We start from the raw sequence: 22,552 nt of genomic DNA on the forward strand, positions 1-22,552 counted from the left end.
TAGCGAAGTTGACGAATATGGAGCTAAAACGAAGATGCAGAATACTTCGTTATCTTCGTTTTGTGGAATATGACGAATACATTCGTCATATTCGCTAATTCTACCAAGCCAACCATAGTAAACCAGGTCCAAGTTGAAATAGCAATGCGATTAATTCAAGTTATAATAATCGAATTTCGATTTTAACTTAGCACTGCTATATTCCATATTAGGCTAGAATTAACGAATATGGAATATAGCTGTGCTAAGTTAAAATCGAAATTCGATTATTATAACTTGAATTAATCGCATTGCTATTTCAATAGGAGAGTAGCCTTTAAGTTAAAATCGCAATACGCGATTATTTAAATCGCATATTAATCGCGATAACAAGAATAATGACGAATATTCGATTTCGACGAATATAAAACGAATATTCTATCGAATATTCGCGAATTTCGTCGAAATCGAATATGGCACCTGCCGCTCATCACTACTCCTTACCTCCCGCTCCTGTCATGGTGGACGGCAATTTAGAATTTCAGATCAGTAGGATTGTGGACTCCCGAGTTCTCCGGAGATCCCTCCAGTATCTTGTTTATTGGAGAGGGTTACGGAACAGAGGAGAGGATGTGGGTTCCAGTGACCGATGTTAATGCTAGTTATCTGGTGACAGCATTCCACAGAGCTCATGCTGATAAGGTCGGTCCTGGGTGCACGGATGTCACCAGTAGAAGGGGGGGGGGTACTGTCACAATTGTGACAGGTGTTAGAAGGTCTGAAAGACTGACTGCACATGAGTGATCTGACAGCCTCTTTTGGTTTCACTTTGTCTGTGTGTTGCTGGTATGTCCACACCTCCTGTTCAGGTGTGAATCATGTGACCCTTACCTATCCCTATTTAGTCTTACGTTACCCATCACTTCTTGCTCTGGATAGCTTCATTTGGTTTTGGAAGAGCTGGAGTGTGGTTCTTGTTGAAGTCATGTTCATCCATCATCCTCAGAAGGTAAGTGTTCTGCTTGTTGTGTTTTGTATCCCCCTCCTCCCCCCGGTTGTTTACTAGGCCTCAGCGAGACCCTGGTTCCTTCACCAGGGAAGGAAAGTGTTGTCTCTGCCCTGTCATTACCTTTAGGGCATCCGAGGGTTACCAGGGTTTTCCAGGTTCCTGTGTATGGGCATCTCTACCATCGAGAGGTGCCCCTACGGGTAGGAGTTTGGGCCAGGAACAGGGTTTTATAGGTGGTGACCCTTTTCCTTCCCTAGCGGTGAGGCCTAGTGTCTTTCCTCTTCCTTCTTGTTGTCTTTTGGTTTCTCCCCTACTACATCCGTGACATTACTGCCATAAGGTAAAGAGATAAGATGACACCCTCCATAAGGGGAAAAATAGGTGAAAGAGCAAAATAAGAAAGGGTGGTCTATATCATAGTTTATTATAACCAGGCAAGATGGTCCAGCATGGTACTTAGATGCCCTACTTAATATATACAGGGTATATAGACAGTTATTGCTTGCAAATGTAGGGGTAAGGATGCACCCATGATCTGGTGTGCGACCGATGTCATATTGCTTTTGATATTACACAGGAAGTAATTCCAAAGATATTTCCAGGTAATAATCCCGATATCTCTATTGGGGGCACTGAGTAATGAATACTCCTATCCTGATATAATGTATTCAGAAATTCTCAGTCGCCTAAAGAGCGATCATAATTAATGGACCTCTCAACTAGACATATCAAATAAAGCAAGCATAAGAAATAGCGTAGTTTAAACCCTGTAGTTTCATAGTTTACATCCTGAAACTCCACTGGGCTTCTCTGTGCAACAGTAGGGTATCCACATCACTCCCCCGTATAGGTCGCGTGACATGTTCAATGCCTTGAAACATGGGATTCATTGACATTGGTGTTTCTGCCTCATTCCTGATGTCAGAGAGGTGTTCACCAATCCTTTTCCTGAATTCGTGCTTCGCTTTGCCGATGTACTGTATGCCGTTTGATTATAACTCCAAACATCCCCACTTGAGATTGGACTTTCTTCTTCTGAGTGTGAAACAGACAGAAAGGTGAAATAGGATGCCAATAGCAAGCTCCTTAAAATCTAGGAATGGAACCTCCGGATACTGAGCTGACAGCATCTTCAGCTGATGTTTGAGGGCTTCCTCAAGGACACCTTCGATAAACTGCCCTCTGAGGGTCTGATCTTGTCCCTCAGCTTCATGGGGATCTATGTGGATACCTGCCCTCAGGGCTTCTTGCAGGGACAGGGCAAAGTATCTTAAAGTCTCCTTGGACTGCTGTTGTTTCCCAAAGAAACGCATCTTAAGTTCGGAGGTGGTCCTAGTGTCAAAGGTAGTACTGAGTCGGTCTAGGATCTGTTTTTCGCTCTAGTTGGGGCCAGGACTTAACTTCTCGGAGTGCAACTCCCTGTAACTGGCCAATCAGGATTTCCACTTTCTGATCTGGAGATACTGGATATAACATTTTATCACGGAATTCCCTGAGTGAATGAGGTTCTCCTGTATAACGTGGGATCCAGAGTGCTCCAAAGTAGTATGGCATAGTAAGAGGCTGCTGCTGGTGAATCACTGCAGTCCAAGTGGGCGCTGTCTTGGCTGTCAGACATGGCTTTTGATATCCTGTACCAGATTAGAGGGGTCAATGTAGGCTAAGATGCAATTTGAGTGCACGTTGCTATGGGCAACGGCGACATAATTGGTGTGTGGCTCCTTTAAGAGTCACTGCAACTGCTCTATTTTGGAGAATATAATGCTCTGGCAGACAGATAATAGTCCCAGTCTTTAAAAAGGTTATTTTCCCCAGCAGTATCTCACTCAGATCTCTGGGGAAGAAAAACTGCATTTGCACTTTTCCAAGATGGCCGCCGCTTCACTTCCTCCTTGTCCTCCTGGGAACTTGTACTAAGCACTTTAGTTCCTTCTGCTGTAGAATGGTTCCTCTGTGAAGGCGGGCTCTTTGGTTCCTCCCCTCTGCTGGATGGATGCCTTCCTTTCACTACACAAGGTCCAAATCCAAGATGGCCGATTAACCCCTATTTTGCCACTGTGCTGCAATCGCTGCAGATTCACACTCTCCAACAGAAGGTAAATGCAATAGAGTCTCTTGTAGGGGGCTCTACAGGCACTAAAGTAGATCCTGTATAGTCCTTGCCGTATAGGGGCACACAAGTGATCCTGTTTGTGACGCCACTTGCAACGTCCGGATGCGCGACTAGGGTCCTTTTAGTATATGGTAAATGTAATTTTTTGTGACGCCAGTTGCATTATAGCAACAGGGAACAGAGTCCCCTTAAGTATAGTGGTGTTGGTACCCAGGTGTAGGATTGCCAGACTGGTGTAGAGTGACCTACAATCTCCCTGAAGGTGTTGTATGCACGTGTCACGGTGCTCCTACCTGGATATCCTTGGATCCCAGACATCGCCGGACAAAGCAAAGCAAATAGGGTGAATAGGTGGTGGAGAGGATGAGGAAAGAGACTCCAGACTTTGTATATAGTTCACATGCAGCTTTACTTTGCAGAAACGTTTCCTCCGTTTACAGACTTGGTCTTGGTTTCCAACAAGTTTTAGCTTGAAAATGGCTTTTGCTTTCTGCTGTAACTTCAATCTTTCTGTCTGACTCTATGGCAAGGCACAGAGCAACTTCTTCCTGGCTAATGAGACTTCTAGAGGTGGTCACTCTGCTCCAGCAGAACTGGAGGTATTCTGGCTGGTGTGGGCAGCACACGTCCCGTAGGGCGCAGGACTGCAGGCCTGCTACCTTAGCTGAGCTAGAACTAGCTGGTCCCCACTCTTCCTGCAGGACATGGGACTCGCCCACTCCTCCACAGCAGGGGGTTTAGAATGGAAGGTTCCATTCTATTCTACATACTGCTCTGCCATATTCGCTGCCACCCGCTGGTGAACCAGGCACATTACATTTGAACATAAACAGATACATAACAGGAAATGCACAATATATGGGAGCTGAAATAAATGTACAAAATGCCATGGAGATTGTATATCCAGATAGAACAAGGGCGTAGGTGTGGTAATGCCACTCGGGGCGTATTCATGGACGGTGTTACGGAAGCTTTTTAGGTTGTAGAGAGAATACTGTTCCTGTACTCTACTGATACATTTAGGGATAGGAAGCACAAACCTTACTGGAGTATCTGGGGATACACCCGAGCCTGACACGCTGAGATTTGCATATCGGTCTGTGACTCCGTTTTTTATACTTATCTCTTATATAGATAAAAATGAGTGTCTGTCTGTCTGGACGTCTGTCTGTCTGGACGTTCTTTATGCGCGACCAAACGACTGGACCGATCTTCACCAAATTTGGCACACAGGTCCATCCATAGGCGTGCGCAGCCTATTGCATTAAGGTGTGCACCCTAAAGCACAAACACACACCGCGCGCGTGTATGTATATATATATATATAGCCTTTATGCCATTAGCCCCCATTATCAGCCATTATGCCCCATTAGCCCCCATTATCAGCCATTATGCCCCATTAGCCCCCATTATCAGCCATTATCAGCCATTAGCCCCATTAGCCCCCATTATCAGCCATTATGCCCCATTAGCCCCCATTATCAGCCATTATGCCCCATTAGCCCCATTAGCCCCCATTATCAGCCATTATGCCCCATTAGCCCTCATTATCAGCCATTATGCCCCATTAGCCCTATTAGCCCCCATTATCAGCCATTATGCCCCATTAGCCCCCATTATCAGCCATTATGCCCCATTAGCCCCCATTATCAGCCATTATGCCCCATTAGCCCCATTAGCCCCCATTATCAGCCATTATGCCCCATTAGCCCTCATTATCAGCCATTATGCCCCATTAGCCCCATTAGCCCCCATTATCAGCCATTATGCCCCATTAGCCCCCATTATCAGCCATTATGCCCCATTAGCCCCCATTATCAGCCATTATGCCCCATTAGCCCCCATTATCAGCCATTATGCCCCATTAGCCCTCATTATCAGCCATTATGCCCCATTAGCCCCATTAGCCCCCATTATCAGCCATTATGCCCCATTAGCCCCCATTATCAGCCATTATGCCCCATTAGCCCCCAGCAGCCTTATTTTTTATAAAATAAAAAAACACCTCTCTGCTCCTCGCCGCCCGCGATCCTCTTCCTCCTGCTGTCGGCTGTGCTCTGAACTGGCTCGCACAGCGTGATGTCGCACAGCCGACAGCCGAGGACCAGGAAGCTGCCTATCGGTACATCAGGCGTCCGGGTAGGTTTTAGACCGGGTCTCAGCTCTCTAGGACGTACCGTTCCTGAGATATTCCCAAAAAATGACCCACATCAGCCAATAGAAGCCAAACTGCCATGCACACAGTCACATGTCCCTTATCAGCCAATAGAAGCCAAACTGCCGTACACACGGTCACATGTCCCTTATCAGCCAATAGAAGCCAAACTGCCGTACACACGGTCACATGTCCCTTATCAGCCAATAGAAGCCAAACTGCCGTACACACGGTCACATGTCCCTTATCAGCCAATAGAAGCCAAACTGCCGTACACACGGTCACATGTCCCTTATCAGCCAATAGAAGCCAAACTGCCGTACACACGGTCACATGTCCCTTATCAGCCAATAGAAGCCAAACTGCCGTACACACGGTCACATGTCCCTTATCAGCCAATAGAAGCCAAACTGCCGTACACACGGTCACATGTCCCTTATCAGCCAATAGAAGCCAAACTGCCATACACACGGTCACATGTCCCTTATCAGCCAATAGAAGCCAAACTGCCATACACACGGTCACATGTCCCTTATCAGCCAATAGAAGCCAAACTGCCATACACACGGTCACATGTCCCTTATCAGCCAATAGAAGCCAAACTGCCGTACACACGGTCACATGTCCCTTATCAGCCAATAGAAGCCAAACTGCCGTACACACGGTCACATGTCCCTTATCAGCCAATAGAAGCCAAACTGCCGTACACACGGTCACATGTCCCTTATCAGCCAATAGAAGCCAAACTGCCGTACACACGGTCACATGTCCCTTATCAGCCAATAGAAGCCAAACTGCCGTACACACGGTCACATGTCCCTTATCAGCCAATAGAAGCCAAACTGCCGTACACACGGTCACATGTCCCTTATCAGCCAATAGAAGCCAAACTGCCGTACACACGGTCACATGTCCCTTATCAGCCAATAGAAGCCAAACTGCCATACACACGGTCACATGTCCCTTATCAGCCAATAGAAGCCAAACTGCCATACACACGGTCACATGTCCCTTATCAGCCAATAGAAGCCAAACTGCCATACACACGGTCACATGTCCCTTATCAGCCAATAGAAGCCAAACTGCCATACACACGGTCACATGTCCCTTATCAGCCAATAGAAGCCAAACTGCCATACACACGGTCACATGTCCCTTATCAGCCAATAGAAGCCAAACTGCCATACACACGGTCACATGTCCCTTATCAGCCAATACAAGCCAAACTGCCGTACACACGGTCACATGTCCCTTATCAGCCAATAGAAGCCAAACTGCCATGCACACAGTCACATGTCCCTTATCAGCCAATAGAAGCCAAACTGCCGTACACACGGTCACATGTCCCTTATCAGCCAATAGAAGCCAAACTGCCACACACACAGTCACATGTCTCTTATCAGCCAATAGAAGCCAAACTGCCACACACACAGTCACATGTCTCTTATCAGCCAATAGAAGCCAAACTGCCGTACACACGGTCACATGTCCCTTATCAGCCAATAGAAGCCAAACTGCCGTACACACGGTCACATGTCCCTTATCAGCCAATAGAAGCCAAACTGCCGTACACACGGTCACATGTCCCTTATCAGCCAATACAAGCCAAACTGCCGTACACACGGTCACATGTCCCTTATCAGCCAATAGAAGCCAAACTGCCACACACACAGTCACATGTCCCTTATCAGCCAATAGAAGCCAAACTGCCATGCACACGGTCACATGTCCCTTATCAGCCAATAGAAGTCAAACTGCCATACACACGGTCACATGTCCCTTATCAGCCAATAGAAGCCAAACTGCCGTACACACGGTCACATGTCCCTTATCAGCCAATAGAAGCCAAACTGCCGTACACACGGTCACATGTCCCTTATCAGCCAATAGAAGCCAAACTGCCGTACACACGGTCACATGTCCCTTATCAGCCAATAGAAGCCAAACTGCCATACACACGGTCACATGTCCCTTATCAGCCAATAGAAGCCAAACTGCCGTACACACGGTCACATGTCCCTTATCAGCCAATAGAAGCCAAACTGCCATACACACGGTCACATGTCTCTTATTAGCCAATAGAAGCCAAACTGCCGTACACACGGTCACATGTCTCTTATCAGCCAATAGAAGCCAAACTGCCATACACACGGTCACATGTCCCTTATCAGCCAATAGAAGTCAAACTGCCGTACACACGGTCACATGTCCCTTATCAGCCAATAGAAGCTCGCAGGTCCTACTCCAGGTTGCCATAACAACTGATCACAGGTTTTAGCAGTTCGCTTGTCCTGAAATATTCAGTCATATGACGTAAGACGGCAAAACTACACTGCTACATGCATGGGGGGCAGGGGCCACTATTAAACGGACGGGCGCTGTGGAGGTCACTGTTAAAGGGGCGGGCAATGCAGAGGTCACTGTTAAAGGGGTGGTCAATGTTAAAGGGGCAGGCACTGTGGAGGTCTCTGTTAAAGGGGCGGGCAATGCAGAGGTCACTGTTAAAGGGGCGGGCAGTGCAGAGGTCACTGTTAAAGGGGCGGGCAGTGTAGAGGTCACTGTTAAAAGGGCGGTCACTATTAAAGGGGTGGACACTGTGGAGGTCACTGTTAAAGGGGCGGTCACTATTAAAGGGGTGGACACTGTGAAGGTCACTGTTAAAGATGCGGTCACTGTTAAAAGGGCGGGCAGTGCAGAGGTCATTGTTAAAAGGGGCGGGCACTGTGGAGGTCACTGTTAAAGGGGCGGTCACTATTAAAGGGGTGGACACTGTGAAGGTCACTGTTAAAGATGCGGTCACTGTTAAAGGGGTGGGCACTGTGGAGGTCACTGTTAAAGGGTGGTCAATGTTAAAGGGGCGGGCACTGTGGAGGTCACTGTCAAAGGGGCAGGCAGTGCAGAGGTCACTGTTAAAAGGGGCGGGCACTGTGGAGGTCACTGTTAAAGGGGCGGTCACTATTAAAGGGGTGGACACTGTGGAGGTCACTGTAAGAGATGCGGTCACTGTTAAAGGGGTAGGCACTGTGGAGGTCACTGTTAAAGGGGCGGGCATTGTGGAGGTCAATGTTAAAGGGGTGGACACTGTGGAGGTCAATGTTAAAGGGGTGGCCACTGTGGAGGTCACTGTTAAAGGGACAAGCACTGTGGAGATCACTGTTAAAGGGGCAGGCACTGTGAAGGTCACTGTTAAATGGGTGGTCAATGTTAAAGAGGTAGGCACTGTGGAGGTCACTGTTAAAGGGATGGGCACTGTTAAAGGGGCGGGCATGGTGGAGGTCACTGTTAAAGGGGTGGACACTGTGGAGGTCACTGTTAAAGGGGTGGGCACTGTTAAAGGGGTGGGCACTGTGGAGGTTACTGTTAAAGATGCGGTCACTGTTTAAGGGGCCCGCACTGTGAAGGTCACTGTTAAAGGGGCGACACTGTGGAGGTCAATGTTAAAGGGGCGGGCACTGTGCAGGTCACTGTTAAAGGGGCGGGTGCTGTAGAGGTCACTCTTATGGGGGATACTGTGGATATCTTTTTACGACACACGGAAACATAAAATGAAATAGATGAAATATCCCCGTGTGAAGCCGCGTCCTTCTGCTAGTAACACAATAAAGTTTATTATTTAGTTTTATCCTTCCAATCAGACAGTAGTTTTCTAGTTTTGAACTTAAGGGACGTGTACCTAAAAATAGCCATTGACGATTCACACCTTATTATAGTCCACACCTTATTATAGTCCACACCGTATTATAGTCCACAATGTATTATAGTCCACATCTTATTATAGTCCACATCTAATTATAGTCCACACCGTATTATAGTCCACAATGTATTATAGTCCACATCTTATTATAGTCCACATCTAATTATAGTCCACACTGTATTATAGTCCACACTGTATTATAGTCCACGTCTTATTATAGTCCACATCTTATTATAGTCCACATCTAATTATAGTCCACACCGTATTATAGTCCACACTGTATTATAGTCCACACCGTATTATAGTCCACATCTTATTATAGTCCACATCTAATTATAGTCCACATCTTATTATAGTCCACACTGTATTATAGTCCACACCTTATTATAGGCCACACCGTATTATAGTCCACACCTTATTATAGTCCACACCTTATTATAGATTACATCTTATTATAGTTCACACCTTATTATAGACCACATCTTATTATAGGCCACACCTTATTATAGTCCACACCGTATTATAGTCCACATCTTATTATAGGCCACATCTTATTATAGGCCACACCTTATTATAGAGCACATCTTATTATAGGCCACACCTTATTATAGACCACATCTTATTATAGTCCACACCTTATTATAGAGCACATCTTATTATAGGCCACACCTTATTATAGACCACATCTTATTATAGTCCACACCTTATTATAGACCACATATTATTATAGGCCACATCTTATTATAGTCCACACCGTATTATAGTCCACATCTTATTATAGTCCACATCTTATTATAGGCCACATCTTGTTATAGTCCACACCGTATTATAGTCCACATCTTATTATAGTCCACATCTTATTATAGGGCGCTCTACATGACACACCTTATTATAGGCCACACTGTATTATAGGCCACATCTTATTACAGTCCACACCTTATTATAGACCACATCTTATTATAGGCCACATTGTATTATAGTCCACACCGTATTATAGTCCACACCTTATTATAGGGCACTCTACATGGCACACCTTATTATAGGCCACATTGTATTATAGGCCACATCTTATTATAGTCCACACCTTATTATAGACCACATCTTATTATAGTCCACACCTTATTATAGACCACATCTTATTATAGGCCACATTGTATTATAATCCACACCGTATTATAGTCCACATCTTATTACAGGGCGCTCTACATGGCACATCTTATTATAGTCCACACCGTATTTAGTCCACTCCTTATTTCAGAGCACACCTTATTACAAGACAGCTTATTATAAGAAACTCTACAGGGCACACCTTATTATAGGCCACACCGTATTATAGTCCACACCTTATTATAGTCCACACCTTATTATAGACCACATCTTATTATAGTCCACACCGTATTATAGTCCACACCTTATTATAGGGCGCTCTACATGGCACACCTTATTGTAGGCCACACTGTATTATAGGCCACATCTTATTATAGTCCACACCGTATTTAGGCCACATCTTATTTCAGAGCACACCTTATTACAAGACAGCTTATTATAATAAACTCTACAGGGCAGATATTTTTTGAGTTTAAACCCCTATGCTATTACATGTCACCTGTTATTACAGATCAAACATTATTACGTGACATATTATAGATTATACGTGATTTTACAAATCTTCATCACAGGACGCCCGGTATTACAGCCTTGGTGCTGGTCTTGGCTCCGTACACACAATCTTCTGACAGGAATGTGTTCATTTTACAGTATTTTTCCCATTAATTATTACTAGTGAACAGATACAGGGCACTATTGTTCTGTGGTATCTTTTATTATAAACTAGCAGAAGGACGCGGCTTCGCACGGGTATATTTCATCTATTTCATTTAATGTTTGTATGTGTCGCTAAGATATCGACAGTATCCCCCATAACAGTCACCTCTACAGCACCCGCCCCTTTAATAGTGAACTCCACAGCCCCCCACCCCCTAACACTTACCCCCCCCCCCCCACAGTGCCCCACCTCTTTAAAATGGGACCTCCACAGCAGCCCATACCCTTAACTTTGACCTTCACAGCAGCCCGCCCCTTTAACAGTGAGTTTCACAGCACCCTACTGCCTTGACAGTGATCTCCTCAGGGGCCTGACCCCTTAACAGTGACCTCCACAGTACCCCGCTGCCTTAACAGTGACCTCCACAGCAGTTGCCCCTTTAATAGTGGCCGCTGCCCCTTTAACAGTGACCTCCACAGTTCCAGCCTCTTTAACAGTGACCTCCACAGCGCCTGCCCCTTTAACAGTGATCTCAAAAGTGTCCGCCCCTTTAACAGTGACCTCCACAGTACCGGCCCCTTTAACAGTGACCTTTACAGCGCCCGCCCCTTTAACAGTGACCTCCACAGTGCCTGCCCCTTTAACAGTGACCTCCACAGCTCCCACCCCTTTAACAGTGACCTCCACAGTGCCTGCCCGTTTAACAGTGACCTCCACAGCACCTTCCCCTTTAACAGTGACCTCCACAGCTCCCACCCCTTTAACAGTGACCTCCACAGTGCCTGCCCGTTTAACAGTGACCTCCACAGCACCTTCCCCTTTAACAGTGACCTTCACAGCGCCCACCCCTTTAACAGTGACCTCCACAGTGCCTGCCCGTTTAACAGTGACCTCCACAGTGCCTGCCCCTTTAACAGTGACCTCCACAGCTTCCACCCCTTTAACAGTGACCTCCACAGTGCCTGCCCATTTAACAGTGACCTCCACAGCGCCCTGCCCCTTTAATGCTAGGGCTACACGATGACATGTGTCGTGCAACATTTTGCTTCAACAACTTTTATAATGATCAGCTACGGTATTGCACTGCGACATGCGACATGCTGCGACTGTGACACGACAGTCGCAAAAAATCCATCCAAGATGAATGCATGTAGCAGTGTAGTTGTGCCCGATGTGTCGTGTGACTTATGGTCATCCTGTAGCCCTAGCCTAAAGCTGACCTACAGCAGTGAAGGAAAATAGCTGGGTTGTTATGGAAACCTGGAGTAAAACTGTGTGTATGTGGAGACTAAGGGCCTGCGAGCTGCTATTGGCTGATAAGGGACATGTGACCGTGCAGGTTTGTATTGGCTAATGCAGATCATTATTTGAGAATATCTCAGGAACGGTACGTCCTAGAGAGCTGAGACCCGGTCTTAAACCTTCCCGGACACCTGATGTACCTGTGTGCCAAATTTGGTGAAGATCTGTTTAGTCGTTTGGTCGCTCATAAAGAACAGAAAGACAAAAACTCATTTTTAGATGTGAGCCGACTGTAACATAGAGTCACCGATAATGATAGAAAACCATAGAAGGCTGCGTCACATATGGGGTTAACAAGCAGACAGCCGGCAGCTGTTATCCTATAAGCAGGTTTGTGTATACAGTCTGCACAGGATTATAGCACCTTTGCAGGAACTAACAAGCTAGAAAAACCTATTGCTCAGGCACCTCTCCCAAGCTGGAGGTGCCTAAAATACCCAGAGAAGTCCTGCCATTGGCTGGTGTAGATTGTATGCAGGTACACTGCCCCTTTGAGGGATGTCAATAACCTTCCCCACTGAACACAAGAAGAGACTGGTGGCCACCCACACTGCTAGAGGGCAGAGGAGGGCTACAGGGACTTGGCCGCTGGCTAGAAGCTAGCCGGGTGATGCAATGCTCATACTTGCCACAGACACCAGGACTACGTTGTGCTCAATCATGGGTGCTCCAATTCTTCTCATGAAATAAATATGATTAAAAAGGGAGATCCAGTTATCCAGTTAGTGGATATTCTTCCTGGTGCCCCCCCCCCCCCCCCCCCTTCTGTCTTCTCCAGAGCAACCACGATTAAGGCCAATGTAGTAAAGAGCTCTTTGAAATCGAATGGGAGTTCACTTGGTGCAGGTATGGCAAAGCTTGCAAAAAATGGGACTCAAAAAACCCTATGTGCTTCTATCTGACAGTTCTCACACTGAGTTTAGCGTCAAGGGTCTCGTATACACGCTAGAGGGGCGGTGTGGACCCCGGAACGTGGGGCGTACCATGCGGAAATTACAGGCACCTCGGGGTGAACACATCTATAACATCACAGTGCGGCTGGAAACACATAGTGTGTCTCTCCATAAGAAGAAGCATCACAATAGGTCGGCAAAAGGCTTGATGTTCCAAGACACAGAACTTTTCTATAAAAAGTGGAGAGGAGGAGATCCCATTGCTGGGTTCAAACTTCTCGGGGACTGTGCAGCCGAAGGGTTTGAACGTGGACTCCAATATTAAGCCGTGTATGATGTAGAAGCTGATTCTTATGAGTAAGGATCTAGGGCAGTGCTTATTGGTTTGGAAGGATCACATGACTTTATGATGTCATTGATGGGGCTGTGATTGGATACAGTAAAAGGGCTGGGCGAATGAATGCCGATGTCATATTACTAGTGATTGCTGATTGGTTGGAAGTTTAAATACCCTGTAACCGCGTGCAGATTTGAAGGCGGCGGTTTTTGTGTTTTATTTGTATTCATTTTGAAATGTAAATGGATTTATGTACTTTTTATTGATTATAAGAATTATTGCTTGGTATAAATTTAATTCCTGGAAGGGATCAGTGTTCCCCGAAAGAAGCTGATTGTGCACTAGCCGCCGTTCGTGCGGTTTTTATTTAGTTGATGCATGCTTTTAATCCATTTGTTTGGGTACATTCCTATTTTTGGAGTTTGTTTTCTGCGGTGCTTCACCATTTCCGGGTTAGTCTCCCATTTCTCTTATCTAGGGAACCGGGTAAGGTGAGCAGGATTAGACATTAAGGTGCTGAATTTTACCGGAGTGGTGGGCGGTAAGAGAGAACAGCGATACCTCTGTGTGAACAGGAGCCTAAAGCAGAGGCTTGGACGTGGGACATCAGTCAAGCACTTTAGCAGCACGGATCTGACTCTTTACTCCGAGACGTCCTCGCACAGACGCAGCAGACGGGCAACAACAATTGTTCATTCATTTCTCTGTTTGGCTTCTATTGCTGAAGCCAAGAAGGAGCCTATAATCCCGGATTCCTTTGGCACAATTTCACTTCTTAATTAAGATATTGCAATTCTCGCCAAAATCGTTTCTTCCAGATTAAGCACAGTCATCCTGTCCCAGAGACACCCCAACCAAACCAGTTTTCTCCTGGATAAGGCAGCAGTCCGGGCCTCAGGTGGTTTTGTGGAGTCTCTCGATACTTGTAAGGCCTCTAGATCTGTGGTGGGATTTATGGGAACTTCTATCTATCGCTTCTCTGCCTTTTGGCTAAGATCAAGTGTAGTATCTGTTCGGGAGTACCCACATAGGGTTTATTAGGGATTCCGCCCTCACAGGGTTAGGCATCCGGACGGGGAGGCCCCTTGCGGGCAAGTTCCTCGTGTAGATAGGTAGGGCGTACTAGCCCCTGTCCCTCACCTAGGGTTTTCTAGGGTCAAACCACCCTGTTACCCAACTACACACAGGGGCACTTACGCTTGGTACCTTCCAGTATGGCGATTCACCGACACAGGTCCGTCTCTATCCTCAACAACGTCTGAGAGAACCCGTGGTCCACATCCACACTTGGGTGAGAACGTTCTTGTTTATTTATATCATCTTTTCCATACTGTTTGTGTATGTTCAGTCTAGGCCCTTAGGGCTGTTTTCATGTTGTTTGTTACAGAGGTCCATCCTCTAGTGTCCACCTATTTTAGAAATATCGTTAATAAATGTTAAGTTTTACCCCTCTGTCCCCTAGGGGATTAGTACATTTGGAACTTCTATCTAAATGGAATTTAGTCCTTGATTTCAGAATTTGGTTTGGCTCTTGTATGAATCCCCTATGGCTAGAATTAGGGCACCCTTTCCTCTAGAGAAGGGGGGAACGAGGTGGGGACGCCCCCACTTTTATTTGCTCCAGATATTGAGCCCCTAGCAGTCGTGATTCGTCATTCCATACCATTAATGGTGTTACTGGGGGCTTCTCTCCCTTTACACAGATGACACCCTCATCTATGTGGTGACGATGGTCTTCCCTGTTCCGGGCTGCGGGTGATCCGGGATACGTCCATTTCCTCGGTCCTCAGAGCCCTGTCCTGCCCAATCTTTACCGCTTCCTCTGTAAATCATGGATCTGTTCAGAATAAGGATGAGCAAATTTATAGAAATTCAGTTTGTGTCGAATTCACCAAATTTCCCCAAAAATTTGATTTGTACCTGAATGATTTGTCATGAAAGACACAAATCAAAGTGGCTCGAATTACCCTGAAAATTGGTATATAACCTCCTCGAGTGTTGTTATCTCTTTGGGGGCGTGTCCCTGCACAGACTCACTCTATCCAATCAATGCTGCCATTTTCAGTCTGTGCAGGGTCACACCCCCAACTGGTTACCACCCCCTCTGTACCCTTACTGCAGACCGCTAGCAATTCATCCATAACTTCTAGTAGAAATAATAAAAGAACACCACAACATAGAGTCATAAGAATGGAGGCTCTAGAATTATTTACATGGGGAAAGCATGACACTATTAAACCAGGCGTTTCAGGAGCAGTGAGAGGTCCTCTTTAATATCACACATGTGTTCTGCTTCCAAAAATTGTTCCTTATCAAATGGTGTTTAAACACACACGGTGTTATGGGAAAAAGAACTTGTGCAGTAGCCGGATTTGGGGTGGCCCCAACGCTACACTGGGTCCCCCGGACACCGTCGAGGTGTCACCATGTGTTGCTGCTCTCTGGAAGGGATGGTAAGGCGTGGTGCACCCTAATGGGAAATAAGTCCAGAGAGTCAGGGTCTGCAGTAACCAGGGGGCTTCTTAACTGGAGGAATTCAGGTGCAAAACAATACAGGCGAGGCATAGGGCCGGCTTCTCCAGTCTCCTCCCTGAGATGAGGCATAGGGCCGGCTTCTCCAGTCTCCTCCCTGAGATGAGGTATAGGACTAGGTTCTCCAGTCTCCTCCCTGAGATGAGGTATAGGACTAGGTTCTCCAGTCTCCTCCCTGAGATGAGGCATAGGACTAGGTTCTCCAGTCTCCTCCCTGAGATGAGGCATAGGGCTGGCTTCTCCAGTCTCCTCCCTGAGACGAGGCATAGGGCCAGCTTCTCCAGTCTCCTCCCTAGGACGAATCATATGGCTGGCTTCTCCAGTCTCCTCCCTGAGACGAGGCATAGGTCTTGCTTCTCCAGTCTCCTCCCTGAGACGAGGCATATGGCTGGCTTCTCCAGTCTCCTCCCTGAGACGAGGCATAGGGCCAGCTTCTCCAGTCTCCTCCCTAGGACGAATCATATGGCTGGCTTCTCCAGTCTCCTCCCTGAGACGAGGCATAGGACTAGGTTCTCAAGTCTCCTCCCTGAGATGAGCTATAGGACTAGGTTCTCCAGTCTCCTCCCTGAGACGAGGCATAGGGCCGGCTTCTCCAGTCTCCTCCCTGAGATGAGGCATAGGGCCGGCTTCTCCAGTCTCCTCCCTGAGATGAGGTATAGGACTAGGTTCTCCAGTCTCCTCCCTGAGATGAGGTATAGGACTAGGTTCTCCAGTCTCCTCCCTGAGATGAGGCATAGGACTAGTGCAGCGTACTCAAGTTAGGTGTAGAAATGTTACTGGGTGTTGTAGTGCAATTGTGACACTAACCTGAGACAGCTGACTCTCTGCAAGGGCAGGTAATGATAGGTAATGTTCGTGACGCCAGTGCCAATTAAACGGTGGCACGCCGTTTGCTGATAGCAGGAATAACTGAGGAACCACGTGATGTTAAAACAGAATTCAAATTTTAGTAGTCATCATTTAGGGACATTGACGGAAGCGCAGTTCCTTTGAAGACAGTTGATTTTCAATACAGTTGATGCAGGCAATATATATATATATATAGCAAGGTGACTTTAGAGTGTTAAACACAGGACTTGCAGTACAGGCAGCTTGCACTCTATTCCTGACTGATCCTGGAACATAGAAACTCTTCTCCAAGGCCCAATGCCCTAGCTCTGGCGTATATCCTTGGTTTTATCTCTATCAAGTACCTCCTCTGTTGTCTTGAGTACCTCTTGCTTTTCTTGACTTGCCTCTGTCTCTCTCTCAGTTTCCTCAGGCTCATTAACTGTAGTGTTCCTGCTTCTGCATAGGTGAACTCAGGAGGGGAACCTTCTCCTTGGATCTGGAACCCGGTTACAGGGACTGCATTACCCTCTCCTAGTCTGTAGGCTTCAGGCCTGGACTTGACTCTGACATTGTCTAATCTCTGGTTAGACTAGACTATCAACCTTAGACTGCCTTTCCCTTCCCTGACTGGGCCTTATATAAACTAGGGCTCCCTAGCTCCCTCTTGTGACTAAGAGCTGGAATGACACCCCTAGCAGGCCTGTACATGCACATTTCACAGTAACAGGGAAGTACATAGCATTACATTATGAAGATGACTCATACCAACCTCCCCATAAATAAGGGGAAAGTTCTGTGCTGAGGAAAGCCCTGAGATAGCTGTCCCTCTTTCTCAGAAGGCTGGTACCCTGACCAAAGGCTGGAGGCCCACGGTCTGTAGCACGGTCTGACTCCTTGGTCACAGGGTTGGTGACCCAGGGTCTGTGTCTCAGTGTCCCCATCTCAGCATCTTCTTCTGGTCACTCATGCAGACTGACATGAGTCTCCCCCTCCAAGCACTGGGCCCTAACTGCAGCACACTAGGGGCTCTGACTGCTCTCCTTATATAGAGAGCCTGAAATAAATGACTAATAACCCATACTCAATGAGACTATACCAATAAAATATATCAAAATTTAGAATAAAAAAAAAAGCGTATCAAACTTATAAATACTATAAATAAAGAAGGTGAAAAAAGAGGAGACCAAGATGTCACTGTCCGTCTATACCACTGCAGATTGCAACCTAAGAAGGCTGGAAATACCGGACTCCACTATGACAAAATATTATTAGTAACTAATGACAGTGACACGGCGACCCCCCCTTATGGCAAGTGCATATAGCACAGTACCAAGTGAAGGTAAATATTAATGCACAGTAGCAGTCTGAGCAACGGGGCTCAATAGATCTACCTATGTAAATGATATGACGTAGAGTGTACAGACATTACAGTCACACAATGTGCACATGAGAGATAAAGGATATACAGATGAAGGAGTATTTCTGACACATACAGTCCGGTCCATAAATATTGGGACATGGACACAATTGTAACATTTCTTGCTCTATACACCACCACAATGGATGTGAGATGAAACGGACAAGATGTGCTTTACCTGCAGACTGTCAGCTGTAATCTGAGGGGATTTACATCCAAATCAGGTGAACGGTGCAGGAATTACAGCAGTTACATATGTGCCTCCCACTTGTTAAGGGACCAAAAGTAATGGGACAGAATAATAATCATAAATCAAACTTTCACTTTTTAATACTTGGTTACAAATTCTTTGCAGTCAATTACAGCCTGAAGTCTGGAACGCATAGACATCACCAGACGCTGGTCTCATCCCTGGTGATGCTCTGCCAGGCCTCTACTGCAACTGTCTTCAGTTCCTGCTTGTTCTTGGGGCATTTTACGTTCAGTTTTGTCTTCAGCAAGTGAAATGCAGCTCAATCGGATTCAGGTCAGGTGATTGACTCGGCCATTGCAGAACATTCCACTTCTTTCCCCTAATAAACTCTCTGGTTGCTTTTGCAGTATGCTTTGGGTCATTGTCCATCTGCACTGTGAAGCACCGTCCAATGAGTTCTGAAGCATTGGGCTGAATATGAGCAGATAATATTGCCCGAAACACTTCAGAATTCATCCTGCTGCTTTTGTCAGCAGTCACATCATCAATAACTACAAGAGAACCAGTTCCATTGGCAGCCATACATGCCCACGCCATGACACTACCACCACCATGCTACACTGATGAGGTGGTATGCTTAGGATCATGAGCAGCTCCTTTCCTTCTCCATACTCTTCTCTTCCCATCACTCTGGTACAAGTTGATCTTGGTCTCATCTGTCCATAGGATGTTGTTCCAGAACTGTGAAGGCTTTTTTAGATGTCGTTTGGCAAACTCTAATCTGGCCTTCCTGTTTTTGAGGCTCACCAATGGTTTCCATCTTGTGGTGAACCCTCTGTATTCACTCCGGTGATGTCTTCTCCTGATTGTTGACTTTGACACACATACACCTACCTCCTGGAGAGTGTTCTTGATCTGGACAACTGTTGTGAAGGGCGTTTTCTTCACCAGGGAAAGAATTCTTCGCTCATCCACCACAGTTGTTTATATCTAATACAACCCCCAATATCTAATACATCGCCAATGTCTAATAGATCCCCCGATATCTGTTACAACCCCCGATATCTAATACATCGCGAATATCTAATACATCCCCCGATATCTGTTACAACCCCCGATATCTAATACATCGCGAATATCTAATACATCCCCCTATATCTGTTACAACCCCCGATATCTAATACATCGCCAATATTTAATACATCCCCCGATATCTGTTACAACCCCCGATATCTAATACATCCCCCAATATCTAATACATCCCCCAATATCTGTTACAACCCCCGATATCTAATACATCCCCCGATATTTAATATGCTTTTTATTAATATTAATATTGCATTTTTAGACATACGCATCCCAAAACACTAGGGGGAGCTGCACACTGAAACCTATAGAAACCCTACGTCCACAAATAGCCTTTTAGAGTGGGATAGCTATCACCCCTAAGTCTAAAACGGGGCATTCCTAAGGGACAATACCTTCGGGTTAGAAGGAATTGTTCCTCATATGAATCTTTTTACTGTTAGGCCGCAGATATTTAAACACCGAGGATACCCTGACAATGTCCGTAGGGAAGCCTTTCAACACTCCAGTAGAATTGACGCCACACTTTGTTAGTCAGTAAAAAAGACCAAGACAAGAACAACAACGTTATCAGAATAATTGGCACAAATGATTGTGAAAACCAGAGCGTAAGGGGTATACTAAGAAGATATTGGGATATCCTTCTTGCTGATCCTGATATAAAAGACGTGCTCCCCCCAGTGCCAGCAATTACCTATAGGCGTGGACCTTCTTTAAGGGACCGGCTGGTACACAGTCATTATCAAAGACCGCCAGGAGCAACAACATGGCTTAATCCAAAGCCGGTGGGAACTTATAAATGTGGCGGGGATAGTATTTGCTGCCCTTTTATTCTGAAATCTAAACTATTTACCAGCAATAGCGCGGGGATAATTTATACCATGCGCGATTTCGCGACCTGCCGCACACAGGGTGACATTTATCTATGTACCTGCAGGTGCCAATTGAACGCGAACTAAGGAGACGGGTTGGTGATCATCTGGGTGAGGTAAGAAATCGCAGGGATAAACCCATCGCACGTCATGTGCTTGATGTACACAATGGCGATATTAATACCCTCAAATTTCAAGTTATCGAGGTCATACGACAGTCACGAGGGGTGTTGATTGGGATAATATAATTCTCCGTAAGGAAGTCCAGTGGATATACCGTGTATCCCCTGGGGCTAAATGAGCAGATTTCATTCAGTTGCTTTATGTAGCTTAGTTTTTCTCTTTCCTTTCTCTCTTTTTCGGACTGACCGCGTCTATGGTGACCTGCCCACTAATACTTGTAAGCTGAGGATTATCTGCCTCCTGTCGAACCAAGATTGGATCCTATGTATCAATCATTCTAGATGGGGATCTGCCTGGGACATTATTTTTTGTCCCTGGAGGTATATATTTATCCCCTTAAAATGACCCCATCATGACTACGTAGACCTGTCTGTTGTACATTTCTTTATATAGTCCTGCACACAAGCCTTTTTCCACTCAGCCTTGATCAATACAATAATATACTTCCAATTCCCATTTCCAGGCATCTTAGCTGTTATTAATGGCTCCCCCTAGCCTCTATGTACGCTCCATATACCGGAAGCATCACTGACAGGAGCGCTGGCGCACTTCCAGTTTCGGGATCACATGTGCGTTCCACGACCTCCGCGTGCGTTCCACAGACAGGAAGTAGCGCCTTTTTCAGTCCGAGCTTTATGATTTGCTGTCTGAGGAAGAGTGGTGTATTGTGAGCACCAAACTCAAGGTATTTAAGGCTGTTTTACCATCAGGCAAGTGCACCTTACCATACCAGGAGGCCCATATCAATGTGCAACTATCAAGAATGATGCCTATGACTTTTGGATTACTCATGTTTTGTCCCCTGATGAACCAGCTCTTCTAACACTGGGGAAACGCGTTGGGACAAGCATTCTTCATATCCACCGGCAGGGTTACAGTAGGTGACAGCGAGGGCTTAGCCACCGGGAGGTGGGGTCGCCCCTTTCGGGGTGGGTGCTCCGCCTGTAGGCAGGGGTAACCTTTAGGGATACATCAGGGAATAATTCCCTATCCTGTCCTGACCTCACTTCTTGTATACTAATTATCCAAGCCCTCGGTCTCCAAACTGTAAGTTATTGCATCTTTATTTTATTTGGATGGTATTATCCTGGACACGTCCAAAGTAAGGCTTTGCCTATCTATCTGGCATAGTATGCTATTATATTCTACAATATATGGGGTATTATTTTAATATCTAGCAGTAAAATTTAAGTTTTATATGAAAAGTCATTTTTCTCTGTGATAATTAATTTTGGTACTTTTCAACCATATAGTTTTCTGTCAGTGATAGCAGTTAGATTACAGGCCCCAAAAATTATGCATTCTCCGTACAGAAAAGATCAAGTGATTATGTGGCCGGAGGTATATTAGACGGTCATTGGATATCAATTTTACTGCAGGCCAATACAAATACATGTCAAATACATATGTTTAAAAGAACTAAAAATATTAAATTGGATTAAAAACATGGCTAACAAAATCCCCCCTCTTGAAAAAAGAAACTAATAATAATAGTTGAAATTCGATAACACCTGGTCGTCACAGGTGTTGAATTCCTCCGGGGTCCAAACATTAGGCATTCACCGGACAGAAAAGGCCTTTTATGTCGCTGTATTTACCTAAGACGGGGACCATTATTTGTTCTGGGTGGTGGCGGATATTTGTCGGCTGGCATGAGGAAATTCAATTACACGTGGTCGTCACAGGTGTTGAATTCCTCCGAGATCCATACCTCATTCATTTTTAGAAATGTGAGGTAGTCCACACTGTCGTGAGCTAGGCCAGTGCGCTTATCGGTCACGATCCCCCCTTGCTGCGCTGAACGTCCTTTCGGACAGGACACTGAACGAGGGGCAAGCCAAGAGTTCCATGGCAAATTGTGTCAGCTCTGGCCATAGGTCAAGCCTGCGCATCCAGTAGTCCAGGGGTTCCTCGCTTCTCGGAGCGTCCATATCGGCCGTTAACCCGATGTAGTCGGACACCTGGCGGTCTAGGCGTTCCCTGAGGCTGGATCCGGAGGGAGGCTGTCAATGGGTTGCCTGCAAGAATGATCTCATATCCGAAGTGACCAACTCATCTTCAAACCGCCCTCTTCTTGCATGCACTTCAGGATTGGTACCCACAACTGTTTCTCTGTGGGTGGAAATTCCTCTGCCAGCGCCCTCAACAGCAGAATGCAGCATCTCTCGCAGCAAGGCCTGGAAATGCTGCA

At 46.1% G+C, this 22,552-nt stretch overlaps 1 protein-coding gene and 1 pseudogene across 1 annotated transcript in view; one reads left to right on the plus strand and one right to left on the minus strand.

The window, feature by feature from the left end:
• Positions 1-2,326: 2,326 nt before the first annotated feature.
• LOC120999406 (solute carrier family 22 member 7-like) overlaps positions 2,327-22,552 on the minus strand; it is a 136,015-nt gene continuing 115,789 nt past the window's right edge. Inside the window, exon 8 of the mRNA XM_040430288.1 lies at positions 2,327-2,442. Within this exon, the coding sequence (XP_040286222.1) occupies positions 2,327-2,442 (116 nt within the window). The remainder of the gene's footprint in view (positions 2,443-22,552) is intronic.
• Positions 14,218-14,389, plus strand: LOC121000079 (annotated as a pseudogene).

This window comes from Bufo bufo, chromosome 4 (assembly GCF_905171765.1).
Source record: "Bufo bufo chromosome 4, aBufBuf1.1, whole genome shotgun sequence".
In the NCBI taxonomy this organism is placed as follows: Eukaryota; Metazoa; Chordata; class Amphibia; order Anura; family Bufonidae; genus Bufo; species Bufo bufo.